The 20191-nt window shown below is 32.6% G+C and overlaps 1 protein-coding gene and 1 non-coding gene across 4 annotated transcripts in view; both read left to right on the top strand.

Moving 5' to 3' along the window:
- LOC111048189 (longitudinals lacking protein, isoforms H/M/V) overlaps positions 1-15296 on the top strand; it is a 67993-nt gene extending 52697 nt beyond the window's left edge. For all 3 annotated transcript variants that reach the window (XM_039439324.1, XM_039439325.1, XM_039439326.1), the window contains exons 4-9: positions 567-828; positions 1619-2022; positions 4012-4089; positions 4518-4578; positions 6790-7062; positions 8306-15296. In XM_039439324.1, coding sequence (XP_039295258.1) covers positions 567-828; positions 1619-2022; positions 4012-4089; positions 4518-4578; positions 6790-7062; positions 8306-8823 — 1596 coding nt within the window. In that variant the 3' untranslated portion in view covers positions 8824-15296. The remainder of the gene's footprint in view (positions 1-566; positions 829-1618; positions 2023-4011; positions 4090-4517; positions 4579-6789; positions 7063-8305) is intronic.
- Positions 5350-5421, top strand: Trnaa-cgc. Its single transcript has one exon. It is a non-coding gene; the product is annotated as a tRNA-Ala (tRNA).
- Positions 15297-20191: the final 4895 nt, after the last annotated feature.

Below are 20191 nucleotides of genomic sequence, written 5' to 3'. Positions count from 1 at the left end.
AACGCTGGCCGGTACACAACGGCAACATAGCCGTCGTTGTATCCCTGCCGCTGTATGCCTTCTCTCTTGCGCATGTCCATCCCAAGTCGGGAGTAATTCTGTACATAGTATAGAAGTTGGAGAACGCTGGCCGCTTCAAAACGGCAACACCGCGCCTCTGTATCCCTCCCGCTGTATGCTTTCTCTGCTGCGCATGTCCATCCCAAGTAAGAAGTAATTCTGTACAGAGTATAGTAATGCTATGTAATAAGACGAAAAACAATTATTTCCTAGACATGACGCACAGGCCTAGAGCTCTTGTGGGCATCATTCTCAGTGGGACAAAGATTAAAACCCCAAGTGAATGCTTATCTTTCAAATCAAATCAAATTCATTTATTGCCAAAAAGAAAACAAACAATAATTTACTCATACACATACATACACGAGCAAAAATAAAAATAAAATGTTTATAATACAATATTACTATCTATGAGAGATGTTTGCTTTCTGGATGATTAAGCCGTTTATTGCTTTCCTTTGTATTAATTTCATGTGAAAACATTTGAATTTCTATTCGATTTGCAGGGCCTAGTCGAAGACAACACAACTGCCGCCGCAACCGCAACGAAAACGCAGTCAGGTGCGGGAGGCAACGGTAACACGGCAAGTGATGACCCGAACGTGATCAGCACCTCCTCAGCAGCCAATGCCTCCTCAGTGCCTCACAGCAGCGGTTTGAGTCATAACAGCGATGATGCGTCTCCTCCTCACTCCACACCCTATGCCACGCCCCACTCCACCGGAATACACCAGCAACCTGCCATGCCCAAGAGTCCATACATGTATGGTAAGTAGGCCTATCACATTATCTACATCTACTTATTTATTACAATGATTACAATCATTAATAGGCTCAAGCCCAATTCCATATTGTTCCTATTCCAATTTACTACTACCTATTCCAACTACACACAGTCGAAAAATATAGGATATGAGAGTTACATTTTAAAATGAACAATTTATACCACCATAACAAATGTTATAAAAAACTTTAATCCTATATCACTTAATGAAGTTCGTAAATAGTAATTGTAACAAGCAACAAGAAACTAATAACTTATACCCCAACACATATAATTTATAGTGTTTATTTATTCATTGAATTATCTATGCCTATCAAGAAATTATTCAATGCATAAAACTTATTTGTTTTATTTGTATTAAATGTTATAAGTATTCAAATTTGTATTGTAATTGTTTTTGATGAATAAACTTTGATTTGATTTGTTATGGTCGGTCCCGGCTGAAGTATGACAGTCGTAAGGCCCATTGACATCTTAAATGATATAATCAGGCGAGGTGGAACTTCCGTCAGGAACTCCCCACCAATAAAAGCCATACGAATATTATTATTATTATTACACCACTTGGAATAAACATAAAAATGTATTTATTTACTTATTTATTCATTACCGTGAAATCACAATTATACGGGCACAGTTGTTACACAGTTATACAGGTGATATACAGTTGGTTGTTAAGTGTAGAAAAATATTATAGGTGAAGTGACCTGTTCTATATTTTATAAAGTATTTTGACTCAATAAAATTGAATTAATTGAATATCCGTTTTTCCAGGCGGCGGCAAATCGTCGATGCTAGACCGCAGCGGCGTCTCGATGCCCCTGTGGGGCCTCCCGCTAGCGGCACCGCCGTCGCAACACCGCGGGGGCAACAACAACGCGACCGCAGCCGCAGCACTCAACAGCGCGACTGCAGCCGCACTCAACAACTGCTACAATGCGGCCGCCATGTTCAGCTCGGACATGTCGCCGCTCAGTCGCAAAAAGCTATCGTCCATGATGGCCAGTCGTGACACCCCGATTCTGCGCACTGTGCTCGGCCAGGGGGGAGCCCAAGGGGGCCAGGGGGGCACACAGGGGGGCCCCGGCCCCGACTCGTCGCAGCCCGTGCCCCTCGTCTGTCGGCCCGACAGCCACTTGTCCAATCACAACGACTGCTACAGTCAGGATGCCGAAACGGTCAGTCAAAAACTATGTCATTCTAGATCAATGTAAAACAATAAAGATTTGGCCAACTTCTTTCTAAACTTGAAAGTAGAATAATCTGTGAAAAATTCCCTAAATAATTGTGAAAGAAGGAGAAGAAGAATAAGAAGAAGAAGAAGAAGAAGAAGAAGAGAAGAAGAAGAGAAGAACTTTAGCTGGTGCGTTGAAAATGATGAACTAAGCTTGCTCTTAATGTTTTAAATTTATTTGTCATTAAAGATTTAAATTGAAATGTATTTTTAAATCAGTAAGAATTAGGACTTGAAAGTCCTCTCCACTACTCAGTATTGATGGTGTACTAAATGCAATTCGTCTTATTTTTTGTAAATTTCATATTTACATTATAATAATGCATTATTCTTTTAAGGTGAAATTTAAAACGATGTTGTCAGTTCCACATAATTTATTCGAGCCAAACTCAAGTTGGTTTTGAGACCAACATCGTTTTTATTTTACCTTAATATGGAGTATTTCCACAATATCTCTGTTCATAGCGTAAACATTATTCTTTTAGTTTCCTTTATAGAATAATCATTGTTCCTGAATGTTTATTCAGACAACAATTTATACCAGACACAGTTAATTCACGCTATTAAATACAAATCTCATAATATACATATTAGGTAACCTACTAATGAATTCTTTTATCAGATTTGTCAAAGGACATACGGTACGCATGAACCTGCATTTGTGTATTTTAAAAGTGTCTAAAAAGTGAAAAACAACTTTCACTAGTGATTCAGTCTATCCTCTTACAATCTCCACTCTAAATACAAAATGCATGTGATTCTATATCGTACTCAATTTATTCACAAATATATCTATTCGAAAATTAGTTTATCATTATAGTGAACCAAAATCACAGATAAAACATAGTAATAAATCTGTGCTAGAAGCACATTGTATGTGAGATCTAGTATCGAATATACGACTGTCATTCAAATTTAATATTCTCATAATTTTTTTGCTATTAATAGTTTCATTGTGAAGGGGAATATATATTCAGCGACTTGTTGCAGCCTTATCTTCATGTAATGTAGTATTTTATTAGAGAGAAGACTCTGCATATCTTAATGAGCTATTTATTGCTGTTGCAATAAACATTAATAGTGTATCTTTATTTTTGAACAAACTAATATGATCTCTAGACTGATTATGTTCCTTTCAACTGAATTGTTTATTGTCATGAGAGAGAGAGAGAGAGAGAGAGAGAGAAAATAGAAAGATGACAACAAAATTTAAATAATAATAAGTAGTGCAGCCAGCTCAAAATGATAATCATCATTATCCCCTCATCCTTTAGAACCACCAGTGTGGATTTGAATACATAAAATTTCAAAACATTTTTTTCATATTTTCTTCATGAAAAATAAAGGCTTTGGTCAGAACATTAATTTTGTAATTTATGAATTAATAGATCAATAGTATAGGCATTCAATTTTTAGATTGAAATTACTGAACTTTTTTTATTGGAGGAAATTTAATTCAATTCTTTCTCATTTACCAATATTCTAGTAATGATCAGAAACTAAACAATTTGTACCTACTGTAATATAAAATGTTTGATCGCTTATAGAAGAACTTTCATTTATTTATTGTACAAAATACTACAATCATGATATAATTATGACATTGAAGGAAAAATAGGCTGAGCCTGTACTATTTCTCTCCACAAATTTTGAAAAAAGTTAATGTTGTCCTAAGTTTGAGGTTAAGATATCACACACTGCTTCGTCACTTGATTTTTGATCCAGGAATAATGATTTGAAGATTTTGAATTTTGAAGGTTGACGTAATACTTTAAATAAATCACAAAATGTATAAAAATTAATCAATTAATTGACTTCTGTATTTAGCAAGCTTTGAAATTTGTAGCCTTACTGAAATTTAATGAACTATTTTCTTTTTATTGGAGGGAAATTAAATGCAATTTTTACTAACTTTTATCTCATTTTCTTCCAGTCTGTTAAATCTGAACAAATGCATGAAGATACTGCCTCTCCCTATACTGATATTTCTGCTATGGATGAAGATGAAAAGGTAAGTTATTCATTAAATTTCAATAATAATCTATCATTTCTTCAATGCTTCGAATAGCATCTTCCACTGTAAAAAATATTACAGATTGAAATAAATTGGAAGCATTAATACAGCATTTAATTGGGATTTTCATTTAATAATATTTTTTTTAAATATTAGTTCAAATGCATTGTTTTAAGAACCTTTTTGTTGCTCATATTCATAAATCTTTTGTCCAAAGTAAGAAATATTATTAACTCTGTTGTAGTTCAGACACTGTATTACTTGTAAATATTTGAAAAAACACTTACTTTTCTTGGAGTATTGAGGAATACATTTCACTCCTGAAGAGGAGCTTCATCAGCCTCATCAAGCTATGAGATTCATTTTGAATTGATTTTTTCAAGAAGTGGGAAATTAAACTTAATCATTGATTTTTAATTTTTCAGAACAACAAATTGGCCTTCATGCACTCAACGTCTCCTCAGTCAATGTACAACGACGGAACAGGTAATATATTTTTTTTAATTTGAATCCATATTTGAAATTTATTTTTCAAATAGGTACTATAAATTTCACCTGCACAAGTAGGTCTATTATATTATAGAATATACTGCATGCATAACTTGATTTTGGTCACAACCTATAAAACAAACTCTTTGGCAAAAATAATAATTTTCATAATTTTGCTGGAATCACTACTTGTTGAATAATATCATAGCCACCTCTAATACAAGGCCGCGGCCTACGATATTGATAATACATTATATCGATTCCAGTATGTGATATAATATCATCGATTCATCACTGATATTATCATAGCCACCTCTAATACATTAGAGGTGGCTATTAGAGGCTATGATACTATCATAGCCACCTCTAATACAAGGCCGCGGCCTACAATTTATTGCAACGTCGCAGTGTAGGCCTAGAATCTAATACATGATTGGTGAAAAAGATAAGCTGGTATTTTGTAAAATCTTTTTCACCAATCATGTATTAGATTGTATGCCTACACTGCGACGTTGCAATAAATTGTAGGCCGCGGCCTTGTATTAGAGGTGGCTATGATAGTATCATAGCCTGTAATAGCCACCTCTAATGTATTAGAGGTGGCTATGATAATATCAGTGATGAATCGATGATATTATATCACATACTGGAATCGATATAATGTATATATCAATGTCTTGTCTATCGATAAATAGGCTACTATCGATATCGTCGAGCTCATGTGTAATCGATACTCATCTCCCAACCCTAACATGCGTTCTCACCCAAGGGGGTGTAACTCAGTGGTAGAGTGTCTGCTTCGCATGCTGAAAGTCCTGGGTTCAAATCCCAGCACCTCCAGGAAATTTTTGCATTTTGAAAACCATTCAATAATGTATGTGCCCTCACTATAGTTACAGAATAATAAGCAAAATATTAGAAGTATGTAATTTCTGGGTAGATTTAGAGATAGAATTTAGGGTAAATTTGTGTTTTTTAGAGATATTTTCGTGAATATGGAATTTTTAATTAGTGTGAATTAGTATGATCATTGAATTATGACAAGTTTGAATATACTCAATTCAATTTAATATATCAACAAAAGTTTTTGACCACAGCACAATCACATAGATATGGCCACCCCGTCCTTCGTAGGAGACGATAAGTCGTTGGTCCCGATTACCTAAAAAGTAGCTGTCATCTCTCATCATCATCCCTCTCACTCATTACCCACGCACAACCCTAAGAGCTTATGTGGGCATCACCCTCAGTATTATTATTATTAAAAAAATAACACAAAAATTATACAAAGCTGTGACAATTGGACAAAAACAATAATTATTATTTCAAATATCTTATTCTTATACGGCTGGAGGAAAATACTACTGGCATAAGTGAAACACTTGATTTTTTCTGTTTTTTTGTATATTTTGGCAATTATCATACCCTGTCAAGATATATATAGGAGTACGTCTTTCTTTTTTTATTCTGTATCTGTTTCATTTTTGTGGGGCGATAAAAAGATGGTCGATTCCATAAATTCAATATATTGAATTAACATAAACTCAACTCTAGCTTATGCACAGGCAATATGTTGTCTATGTAAGCTTTTCCCTTTATTATTTGGGTACAGTAACTTATTATTAAACATAGCATTAGTTTAAGTTCTATATTATTAAGTCAAATTAAGTTTACAGTTTGTTTCTGTTTTGATATAATTAAGTTTAAATTAATAATGTATAATTTTTAAATACTGATATTTTTTGAGGAAATAAATTTTACTTGATTTGATTTCTTAATAGTTTTTTGGAAGCCAACAAAAAAAACTTCAATTCTATCGACAATAACCACCTAGCACCAAAACTCCACAATCTACTTCCTGCACAAATCAAGACAATAGAAAACCCCAGAAGATTCAAAACTGCCGCTAAGAAAAGGATCATTTCAACTGGAAGACATCATATAGAAAAAATAATCTCAGACAATATGTGAGCTCACTTACCCAACGTATTTGCAGTTTGCAACCCCACCCAGAATCTATTACTACTACTAACACCTACTCTAGTACATGGGTTTCCCATAGTTGAGTAGCTCAATTCCCAATAGAATTAAATTCCATACTTTTTATAGACCTATTGCATTGTATTTTAGATATTTTGTACTTTTTATGTTTTTAATTGCTTGTTTGTATTTTTTTATTTATTTTATTTATCCTTGTCTTTGTGTCAGGAGGCGTCTCATCAGCGATAGCCACCTACGTGCCAACCCAGAAACCAGAATGGAAACGCTACAAGCAGTACACCCGCGCCGACATCCTGTCAGCGATTGAGGCGGTGCGCCTGGGCATGAGCGCACTGCAGGCGGCGCGCAAGTACGGCGTGCCGTCACGCACGCTCTACGACAAAGTCAAGAAGCTCGGCATCACCACGTCGCGGCCTTTCCGACGCGGCAGTGCCAACGGTAACGGCAACGTAGGACTCAACTACTCGTTCCCTGGGCCAGGTACGTTCACCATTCATTCATTTTTGTAAGACGATGAAAAGACGGTCAATTTCTTAAAATCAATATATTGAGCACCTTCCCATTTAAAAAAATGTTTTTGGACTCAGGGAACCTTGAAACGTATAGAAAACATGAAATTAGGGTACCTTCAATTTTTTGGAAAGCAATACTTTCCTTACCTATGGTAATAGGGCAAGGAAAGTAAAAAGAAATTAAGTTTGATTCAACATAGCGACTTCAAGATTACTGACCAAAATTTTGATACGAAAGAAAAGTAGTTTTTTAGAAGAAGAAGAAGAAGAGAAGAAGGTAGAGAAGAACTTTAGCTAGTGTGTTGAAAATGATGAATTAAGCTAGCTCTAATGTTTCAAATGTATTTGTCATTTAAATTATTGTGAAGTTTGATTCAATATGGCGACTTCAAGATTACTGACCAAAATTTTGATAAGACAGAAAATTAGTTTTTTTTCAATCCGAATAGGATCCCCAATGGAATCCACAGTCAAATATCCTTGTGAAAGAAATATTAAGCTGTTTCCATAATTTTCACCAACCTAGTCACGGTCTCACGAGCTGATCCCTACTGGACAGATCCACCCCTTCCACAGGAAGGGGCATCAAGACAAGCTGGTAATTTTCACAATAAGATATGGTCAACCAGCTGAGTTTTTGTCAGATATTTGATCCATATAAGTCTATATTTTATTAAGATCGGGCATTTCCATCAAGGAAGAGTGTGACCACTACATCCGTTAACAAAGCCATAATGCATGACAGGTGGTTGATGGTAACGTCAGCACAGGTAGGACTCCTACACCAATAAAAACACTAGCTGATATAGGTCAGCTGAAATTAACAAATTAATTTTTATTGGTGTAGGACACTACCTTCGTAAACAAAGCCATAGTGCATTCTGGTGACGTCAGCACAGGTGGGGCTCCTACACCAATTAAAATTTTGATTTCAGCTGATCCACATCAGCTAGTGTTGTTATTGGTGTAGGAGCCCTACCTGTGCTGACGTCACCAGAATGCACTATGGCTTTATGTACGGAGGTAGTGTATAGGAGCCCTAACTATGCTGATATCACCAGAATGCACTATGGCTTTGTTTACGGAGATAGTGGTGTGACTAGGCAGTTGCGATGTGCTATCATTATGTCAATATTTATTACAATCAATTCCAGTATAAATTCAAATGATTTAGTAGATTTTTTTAATAAGGCTTTTTGATGAATCAACAGGGAGCGGCGGTGCACCATCGCTGAAAGGAGACCCCGACGACCCAGCTGCGCAGAATTACATGCGCGTGGAATACGGCGGCTTTTTGCAGTATCAGCTGATCGACCACCATAACAACGGCGGCGGCAAACCACTGGGTGACCTTGACCGGGAGCCAGGTGGCGGAGGCAGCACGGGAGGGGGAAACCACAGTGGCAACAGTTCGTCGCCCAACAACGTGCGCTCTCCCAGCCCAAACCTCATCAAGTACGCGCATGCGCATCGCAACAGCATCACCCCCTCCCCTTCACAGCAGAGCCAGGGTGGGGATGAGGACGACGATGACGAGGAGAGGGGAGCCAACGATAAGGACGACGAGGACATGATGCAGGACCAGGTGGAGGATTTGTCGGTCAGTCGGAAAACAGCTGACTCGCAACCCCCTCCACCGCCATCTAGAGTCATTATGCCCCCCATGAGTGAGGCCACTGCGGCCCTGCTCACTACGGGCAGTGACTCACATCAGAGCAGTAGAGACTGAGAAACTAGGGGTTTCCAGATGGGTTTTCCACAAATTCAGGTACCTACTAACCATAATAATATGTAATACTATTACATATAAACGATTGTGATATTATTACAATCGCCTCCAAAAAATTACAATTGAATACAAAAGATTACTCTTCAACTACAGAAAATGACAGTTCATTATTTCGCGTACATCAATGTAATATTATTACAATTGACCTTAAAAGATTGGGAAGACTCCTAAACCACAGAAAATTACAATGTAACTGCAAAAATCTATAAAAATCTAATGAAATAAACATCATACCCACCAATATATAGTACAGTGGGTTCATTATGTCGCGCACATAAAAATAAACATTTCTTTTCAAATCGCCATCTATATCAAGAGGACGAGTCATAAATAAACATGTCTGTAAAAAATGGGTTTTTGTATTTGGTGTGTGGCTTCTGCAAGATAGCATCACTGTGTACCGACAATTATTGTGAGATGAAATAAAAACACACATATATTGTCAAATTCGAACAGTAACTGTAGAATTTGACAATATATGTGTGTGTTTTTATTTCAATATGAAACGGTTCTACAACATCGACAGTGAATCATTCAAATTATTGTGGGAGTTTTTAAAACATTCAGAGCTACACGGTACATTTGTATAATAATACAGGAAATTGTATAAAATACATGAAAATCCTGCATTATCATTTAATAAACAAAATCTCTACAGATTCCCACATAAAATAATAATGGAAACAAGGAACTATATTCTATCAATTGTAAGATTTTTTTAAAAATTCAGAACTACATAGTAGAACAATACAGGCAATTTCCTGCATTATCATTAGATAAACAATCTCCACAAAGCCACACATAAAATAAAGGAAACAACAATTAGATTCTTTGTATTCCATGTTCTTCAGTTGATAATTCTGACAGGCCTACCTGAATTTGTCGAAAGCCATTTTCTGAAAATAGACCTAATTACTATGTCAAACATATTCATTACCACTTTCTGTGTCTATAGCTTACAAACTTGTCAATGAAAGCATCAATATCATGAAACAATAGTACAAAATGTGGATTGAACCAAACAAACAATACCAGTATCATTTGCTCAAGCTCATGATGTGTATTATTCAGTCAACTCTCATAATATTATAAGTAAGACTTATGCTCATGAATACAAAATACTAAACTGGCCAACAACGCCAACGATAGTTTGGCTTCAACTTGCTACCTGCAAACTATTTAAATAGTTGTTAAAAATATTATTGTACATATCAACCATAAGACTGCTGAATAGAAGTTATACTTATTATTAGTTCAAATAGAATAAACTTGGAATATTGTTCGTGTGCTGTTTGAGTGATTAAGTACTGAGTATGACCATATTTCACTATGTTACGAGGTAATTAGAATTATTCTGATTACTAGCATACTGGCAGCAACAAAATATCATTTACCAGCTTAACGTTACATATATTTCCGTATATGCCATTTACATCAATCAATATAAAAATCAAACCCAATAAAAATAATATTAATAAATAAAGCGTTCAGTCCAATGTAGCCAGTTATAAACTAGGCATATTGCAAAATAAGAATCATAATATGAAATATTTTATAATTGAATATTATTGGAATCACAAGGGTGGACCAATTTTTAAAAAATAATTAGGATGTGAAATTTAGATTCAAATTTTGGAAAATACATTTGTACAAATATTTAATAGACTACTGCTGCAAGTTCTTTATTAGTACCCCAATACTATTTTTCTTTATTAATAGGCATACACATTTCCAAAAAAAACATTCAAGAGTTCAGTAATAGTATTATTGAAGATTTTATTTTCAAAAAGTACCTAAAGAGAGTTCAATTCAATTAAAAAAATTGCTTGCTCAACAGGTAACAAGTATTGAACTTTAAACTCAAGTACAGCCGAATAAAAATAATACTCAAAATAAAATGCAATGTTCCTCTCAAGTAGGCTACTTCAAGCACAGTATACAACTTTGATTACAAATATTTGAAGTACCTATAGTTCCAATGTTCAACTGGATAAAGTACAAACAAAGTATCTACCTCATACAACTTATACTACATTTTTGTTAATTTATTTATATTATTTACAACAATTTAAACATATAAGCTCAGAATATATCACCAGAATCAAACAGACTACCTCATTTTGTTTAATTAATAAGATTTTGTTATTATTATTATTATTTCAATAGTTATCAATAGTATTTTTTTTCATTAATATTGTAGATGAAAATGAATGGTTTCTCAGGGCTAAAGTTTCACTACTCAACAAAGAAAAGCTTCTAAAACATTTATATAATTTTCCACTTCAACATGCAGTTTCATATTACCGATACGGTACTGTGAAAACTATAATGATTCAAGTAAACTCCTTATTAGTTCCAAATATCGATTTTCAATATAATGCTATTGAAAACTTGATTCAAAGTTAATAATCTTTTGGGTACCATACTATCAAATAAAATTTGATATTCATGGTTTCTAGTCTAACAATAGCTCACGACATTTTAATACCATTCTAAGTTTTTCAAAAACATAAAACAATGATCAACAATATAGCTCCTAGTAACAAAGCTGCAGAATTCAACTTCATTTTATTTTTCTCGAAAATGGAAACCTTGTTCGATATTCAATGGATTTGTTTATTTTTATTATTTCCTCCACAAATTAAGGGTTTTTTGGTTTTTTTTCACAGAATAATTCATTGGTATTCCATTTATTTAATTTCAAATCCACCAGAATTTGAGCCTACATTAATTAACACAAAAAAGCTTTGAACTATAATTTGATGCAAACCTTTTAGACTGACGATATGCGAGTTTGATTGTTATTTACTATTATGTTTTCATTACCTCAACTATTATAACTATTATGTTCAATTTATTGTAGTTTCCAGTAAGAGATAACAGATTATTAAGAAACAAAGTAACTTATAAGACTGATTACCAGTTAGTTAATTTCTTATCACAACAGAAGCACAGGATAGTGTGTGTGAAATTAACACACAAAACGTTAACATGGAGGGATATTCTCATCATATCCCTTGTTTAAAGAGACTGATTCACTCCTACACAATATTGTTTTATGTTTATTGTAATTATTATAATATTATTAGTTGATTATTAATATTTTACTTTGACCTATATAGGACGTTGATTAACATTTTGTTTGTTGACTGTAATGCTTTAATATTGATGTAGATGAATAAATTGGCAAAGAGTAATGTAATAAAATAATATTGACTGAAAAAAATTATTCACTGAGGAGTAAGTGAGTGATAAAATGCAAAAATAAAAGGAGAGGCGAGGTTGATGGAATGTATTAAAAAGGAGGCGGAAAGTAGGAAGAGGGAGATAAACTTGCAATAGGCAAGAAAATATTGACGCGGAGAAACAATTTAAAAATTGTTATTGGTTAATAGAGGGCAGATGCAATTTTCAGTTGTTATGTATGTTTTGAAAAGCTTTTTTCAAGCTTTCATACGTTAACACTAAATAATTTAGATATCAACAATACAACAGCTTCAATATTGGAGTTTGAAATTGAGGTATCTTCTAAAGAAGTAAATAGATAGATTCACATATATTATTATGATAAAAGTGTTATTATCTTCTGTATTCTAATATAACAAACATTAATCACTCATTTGTTTCAATTGCTGGGGTGCATTAAGCCTATTTATAGAATGTAAGCAAATGAAAAATTTCAACTAATGTTTGAAAATTCTTGTATATTTTGTATTCAATCTAAACATTTAGCAACATTGCATTCTTTGGAAACGTTTACTATCAATATTTCAATTGTATTGTTATTAGTAGCGTATTCAAAAATACTTGGAGGTGACTGAAAATATGCAAAGTAAACTTAAAAACAAGAAAATGTAAATTTGTAAATGCCACTTTTGTTATTTCAAGAGTTTACTTACACTGTAAGTGAAAAAGTATACTGCGAATTCATTGAATTTTCACAGAGGAATGATATTTTCAATTGTGTTAGACTGGAACCAATGAAAAATATTTCACAACATTTATGGGAAATTTCTTGAAAATTTTAAGAAAATAAATGCTACTTCTATTGAATTTACTCGTCGATTTTTCTAGATGTGCCTTTTTCAAGAAAATTTCATTTTCTATGTTGTATATTTCAGTCACTTTCAAGTCTGTAATTTTTACACTATTATATTTGTCTAAATTTGAATTTTACAATTAAAATATCCTCTATTACATTTTGCAAGGAGCATCAATGTAATAGATTGCGGACATGAGAATGCAATATTCATTTATTTAGTAAAGCATTCAAAATTAATATCTTATTGTATTTAGAAGTTATTAGTCTAGTATGTTGTACTAAATTTGTTCATTTTTGTGATTTATTTGATTCTTGTTGATGTCTTATAGTTTGTTTTATTTTATTATTCATGTTTTACTATGATAATCATTTGTTTCATTATTATTTTAGTAGTATTATTACGGGTATAGCTAACACTTTTTAGTTATCTTTGGTTTTGGGATGGAAGATTTTTTTCTTTCCTAAGCTTGATCAATTTAGTTCTTCTTGTTTTCTTGATGATCAATATCTGTTGTCAAAACTGTTCTCAGCATGAATCATGGAATAAATAATCAGTTTTTCATTATTCTATGTCATGAATTTATCACAAACTGCTACTATCTCAATTTGAAGAATGTTAACTATTTCTATTTGAGGAATAAATGGAAATATGTATGGAATATTCATTTATTAGCAGAGAATTCTATAAATTATATCATTAATAGCATTGAGGCTCTAACTTCAAGGATATTAGAGCAATTATGATGCAAAAATATGATTTGACTTTAAAAAGTTTATTGAACACAGTTCATTAGCCTGTCATTTGGAAACTTTTTAAATTGAACTTAAAAATTTCTCACGTCATTTTGTCCACTTAATTGAATAATTAGTTAGCAATATTCAAACTACAAATACTGTAATAATACTTTGAAAGAGCATTGACATAATATTGATCATCGTTCTCACTTTCATAGCTACTCTTTCTTTCCAATTGATATACCGGTAATTTGTAAATAATCAACAATTGTTTCTCATTTATTCTATTATCATCATTATTATTGTTACACGTTCTACTCAATATTAAGTTATTCATTGCTACTAAGACTGATTTGCTAATAGACGAAATAGATAAATTATTTAATATGTTGATTATACAAGATAAAATGAATATTTATATATTAGTAACCAGGAATATGAATGTATTATGAAGTGAATTCAGTAACATGGTTTGCAAGTTACAAACTGTAATAGATGTAGTCGATATATTTTTCATAACTATGATATGTTAGTACACATGATGTATCATATACTAATCAAAATTATTTCTTCTCCAAGTGTAAAGTTGATTTTATAATGTTTGTCTTTTAACTTGATGTTCTTATCATATAAATTTAACTCCAAGTGCATTCACAAAAGGCCTGTAAATAGATTTAACATACTGTTATTACATGAGAGATGCCTTAAAATCGTTTCTCGAATAATACAAAAAAAATCTATAAACTGATGAACATTTCTGAGTTCAATCTAGAAAAAAAGACAATTCATGTTGTTTAGTTTTGCAGTGTAAATAGAATTTATTTTACTATTTTCCTCGAAGTGAATTTGAATATTTTTGGTTTTTACTGATCTGTGATTCAGAGTTTTATGGAATTATTTTAAGCCTTCAATTTCATAGATAATTTATATAAAAAAACAGGAGATTTTAATTTATTTGAAAAACGTGGTCAGAAATTCCAATACCTACATTTTACTTTGTGTCTTTTACCAGGAAGTGCCTTTATTGTTTGAATCAATTCATTATGATAATAATGATTATTTTAAAAGTAATTTAATATTGCATCATATTTATTCAATTCATGAAAAAATTAATAACAGTTCAAATAAGAATAAAAAATTTCAAGATTCAAGTGCTCTTGTTATTTTAATTGCTCTTAAATTATTAAAGATTGTCGATGAACTCGTCAAACCTAGTTGTTTCAGATTGTGAAATTTCTCTATGAGAATTTTCAAATTAGTTCAATCTATTTTCTCAATGGGCAATCTAAATAACAAAATACCTTTCAAAATCTACCAAGAACATTAATTCAATATCTCAGAACTAGACAAACTTAGAATCAACACACATCATCTCACTTCTATCTTTAAATTCAATTTATTTATTATCTTTGTAATGATATCAACATACCACTCAACTGCTTAATTTTACTGCCACTAAAACTGACAAGATGCCATTTTGATGAACTTTATAATGAAGACTGAGCACACTATATGTGTTTTATTACGATAATATTACTATAACTATAACGATTTAGGCTGTACAGTGTGTCTTTAATTGTTAGAATAGATTTATTATATGAATTGGAAATATATTATCAATATTATATAAAATTGAGATCTTATCATTTCATTCACTTCCCCCTCTATATTTATTTGTACATTCTGGATCTATTTCTGATTATCTAATTTAGATATCTTGAGATTTATGAAAAAACGCCCTTCCACTAGACGTGGATAGTACAGTGTGAGCTATGCTATAATTTTATTTACATATCTAGTGTGTGATAGACTTATAACTGGGTACTGAAACTCTCAATGCTCCGAAACAATCTCTAGAACACATTCTACAACCTAATACAACCTATGATGTTTTATCATAAAATGCTCCGAAACAATCTCTAGAACACATTCTACAACCTAAAATGTTTTATCATAAAATGCTCCGAAACAATCTCTAGAACACATTCTACAACCTAAAATGTTTTATCATAAAATACCATTATTCAATGAATAATATCTGAAAAATAGCATTAAATTGCATGCGAGTTAAATTTTCTTCTATTACATTACATCATTACTTTGATAAATACTAGGTACTTATTAAAAGCTGATTGTACGTGAGCACAGTATTGTGGTTTGACAATCAATACTCAAAATTATTTGATTTCTTACAACTTCATTTACAAAATTATGCAAATGAACAAAATTCTTATCATTTTTGAAGATCACACACTTGGGGCTTTACCCTATATTTCAAGCTATTAACAGTATTTGTTGAAGGAATATAATCAACCTTTTCATATAGCATGAACATGATATTGTTATAGACTTACCTTACTTCTGTACGGATGAATATTTTTCAGTAAACTTGGAAGACACTTCGAGAATTTAATAGAATTCTCTTTTCAATTACGGTAATATAGTAGACCAAAACTATCATCCGAGAGATAAAAGGCGAATCAATGGGATGAAATCCCTATTTCATTATCAACAATGAAGGTGAATGATATAAATATTGTATTTTTGAAAAGTTACATCAAGTCCAGAATAATAGCCTTGGTATTAATTTGTAGTAAGTATAGGATAGAATAGAATGTATAAAAACACTTCTCTCACATGGGCTACGTTTTAACAAATTAATAAAAACAATAAGCCTATACGAATCTTAAAGTATCCTTTATTTTTTAAAAACTTTAAAATAGATCAACAACTAGTTTCGACCCTAACTTAGGTCCTTTTCAAGTTCTTGAACTTCAAGATTTGTATATTGTTTTTTATTAATAGAATGTACTTTCATTCGACTTAACTCGAGTATGTGCAACAGTACTTTATAAAGCATTCTAAGAATGATTTCACATTAGGCCGGACAAATTATATGCACTGCTTATATTATATAAGATGTGGGGAAGCGTCTGTTGTGACATGGTCTCACCTACTCCATTGCTGAAGCCTTAACACTCGGTCGGAGCGGTCATTAGTGGCTTGGTGTGACATCACTCGAAATTATAATTATCTTAAGCAAAATGAAAGAATAAAAACAGACAACGAAACCCACAAAAAATCGCAAGATGTGGAGCAGATCTAAAATAAATGGAGGGAGATGCTTTAAAAAAATGTTGTGAGAGACGAAAAGAGAATAAAGGAAAATTGTGAGAAAGCAAAAGATTCCCAGGGAGTGTCATGCAATGGAAAAGATCTTCCAAAATCAATAGTTAAGGAGAATTTAAATTCTAAGTAATATTAGATCAAGCATGTTCAAATCTTTGCCGAAAGATCCTAGCAGAAAAGCTACTTAGACACAAAACCAATTATCAAGACACTCATTCAACAATTGTTTCAAAGTTTGGAAACAGATTGGGAAACTATACGAGCAAAATAGACGCTCCACATAAGAGGCTATGCATTCTAAAGACGCGCATAATAAATTCAGCGCGTCTATTCTGCCCGTACTTGGGGCCAAAGTTTATAAGTCATTGTGGGAGTCTTGATCACATAAAATAATAGTATATTCCAGTTGAAAATCGTACACTCTTACTTTTAAAATTTACTGTCATAGAAAAAATAGGTTTCATTCAGTAATTTAAGAGCTAAGAGGCATAAGTGCAATCAATTCAACTTAGTAAGTTATTCCTACTTATTTATAATTTCTTCGTCAAATATTGAAAGCTACTTAGTGGCTCCATGCATCCGTTGGTTTATTAATAATAATTTAAAGAATCAATTGAAATCATGGAATTTTTAAAAGCCAAAAAATCTAGCATAGTAACAAGATAATAACAACACTGTAGTGCAAGTACAGTATGAAAGTATCACTCACCGCATATAAGAGGTTTTTCAGCTTACTTGCAAAAATAGAAAAATTAATTATTTTAATAATTCCTATACAAATAATAAGTAAGATGATAAAATGTGTTACCGATATCTATTCTGAGTTTATTAATGAACCAGGCAGTTATGAGTAATCTTATATTTTAATACTGGAAGAGATTATCAAATAAATGTTTAGTATGATTTACTGATTCTTTTCCGCACATGCGAATAAGATCAGTAGCTTATCTAATCTGTTTACCTCTGATAAATACGTTTTAAAAATTTTCGGAATGTATTCAAAACAATAATATATTCATTAAGAATACAAGATCTTTTTTGCAATAAATTACAATATAGCATCGTCAGTTTAATACTAACTTTAATTTTTAAAATAATTAAGTCAATTTGTCACATTTATAAAACTATTACAATTTAGATACTCATCTTTTCAGTGAAATCCTCTAACCTTAAGCCCTCAATAGTTTTTTTTTTAAATGTTCAGCGGCAACAATCTGATGGATAAAGGGAAGTGCTTGTTACAGTTTACATTATAGATTTAACTGTGGCTTTTCAATGTTTTTCTTAGTCTAGCACTCGATGTTATCAAGTCATATCTATGAAATGTATTAACAGTATCATTGGAAGGAAACTGATTTATTTGTGAAAAAATAAATGATGAAGTAAAAGTATTTATTTGCACATTTAAGATACGGGTATTAGTTTTAATTTATGTGTCTCTAATCATAAATGTGAGTTACATATGTATCATCTTAGCAGTTGACCTAAAATTTATGATTTAGGTTAACATTTCTGTACATGATTCATACGCCTTTGTTTTCATTATAATTCAATATTAGTTAAGATAAAGTTTTGCATAGCAATATTTTGTCATAATTGAAATATACTTAAAAATAGATTACTTGCGTCAAGAGATTATATTTTGTTTACCAGTGGAAATCGAATTATAATAAAATCTTTCAAAGCTAATAAAATAATTTAACTGTACATTATAATATATTTAATTCAAGGCTATAGCTTTTATATCTTTATACAAACGTAGATCCTAAACTTTACTTAGAACTTTTTCAATTTTTATGCTTATGTCATGCACTTTTTTAGTCACTGAATCTTGAAGCCAGGAGGAATAATATGTAAGTTTGGGCTATTTATTGTAACTAGGAACGTCCTAATTTGCAACATCAGACTCATTACTCCTCATAGTTGATAACGTATTGGATTATTCACTATCCATCTACTTTTCAAAGATTTTCATTTGCTCTACTTATTGTTGCATTAAAATTTTGAACTGACACCGCGTTACCAATAATAAAATTCTAAAAATCTTTAATAGCGCCACAGCCCAAATTGGGCTCTGGCTTCAACGATACATCGCCTCTATCCATCGTCGTTCTATCATCTTAAACGTAAAATTGCATTGTCGTTTTCCACCCTATCAATCTTATGTAGGCCGATAGTTGAGGCTCTGCATAAAGCTCTTTCTCTCCATCATGGTTGTCATGAAAATATTAATTTGTAGGCCTAATGTGCAATTTTTTGCTACAGAATGTTGTAGGCTACTTTTTTTGCTTTTTATTGTGAATTTGTGTTGAGAAATGAGTTTAAACTTCAATTTTAAACTTAAAAATGAAAAAAAAACTTTTAAACTCCATAAAATGAAAATTCATGAAGTGAAAGAGTATAAATATCTAGTGATGACGAAGAACCCAATATATAACCTATAAAATTGAGTGTAAATAGGGTCTAAAATTGGGTAATAAGGCAAGGCAAAACCTCCATAAGGATTTCTCTGCTCATAAAAGCCAAATGAATAAATAAAATTCATCTTTCGTATGTATGCCTCATTGTCTTAGATGGAATCCGCGTCTTTGTCTTAAGTGTTGGCTTAGGAGAAATCCGTTTTATTATTCCATTCAGGAATATTTTCTAAACAACTTTTTAGGCCTTGTCTGACGTGTACTGCCATCTCGATAGTTGCAATTAATGTAATAAATGTTAAAAGTGATAATTATATTTTAAACTCTTGACGCAACCCATATGGCTGTTATTGGTGAAGAGGAAGGTAATTCAGGCCTATCTTCGTATACTGGTCCATAAATACGGTATCATTGCTAATCTTTATGCAAAAAATATTATTCGAAAATCACAAATTATAACAAATAAATTGATGTGTTTGCAGGTGTCTCTAAACCCAGTGCGCATTCTGAAGAATGAGGCAAACGAGGAGAAGGGTGAGACGGCGCGAATGTCGTCGTTCATCGGGGCGATCGCGATCGGCGACCTCGTGAAGAGCACCCTAGGCCCCAAGGGCATGGACAAGATCCTGGTGGCCACAGGGCGCAACGAGGGCGCAGTCGAGGTCACCAACGACGGAGCCACCATCTTGAAAGCTATCGGAGTCGACAATCCGGCCGCCAAGATATTGGTCGATATGTCCGGGTGCAGGATGATGAGGTGGGGGATGGAACAACTTCTGTCACTGTCTTGGGTGAGTTAAGAGCACGGCCACAATGGAAGTGATCTGTGATGTATATAATATTGAAACCTATAGTATCGCAAATATAAGGGGTATTCACAATGCTGGAGTTAGCTGGCTCAGTCGAGCTATTTGCTAAGTCTGTGTTAACTCAATGCTATATTACTACGTCAAAAAATAGCAGATAGCGCAGGTTTGAGCCCGCT

This window comes from Nilaparvata lugens, chromosome 12, assembly GCF_014356525.2.
Source record: "Nilaparvata lugens isolate BPH chromosome 12, ASM1435652v1, whole genome shotgun sequence".
Lineage (NCBI taxonomy): Eukaryota > Metazoa > Arthropoda > Insecta > Hemiptera > Delphacidae > Nilaparvata > Nilaparvata lugens.
Note: the sequence above shows the minus strand (reverse complement) of the source record. Positions and strands in the feature narration are given on the sequence as shown.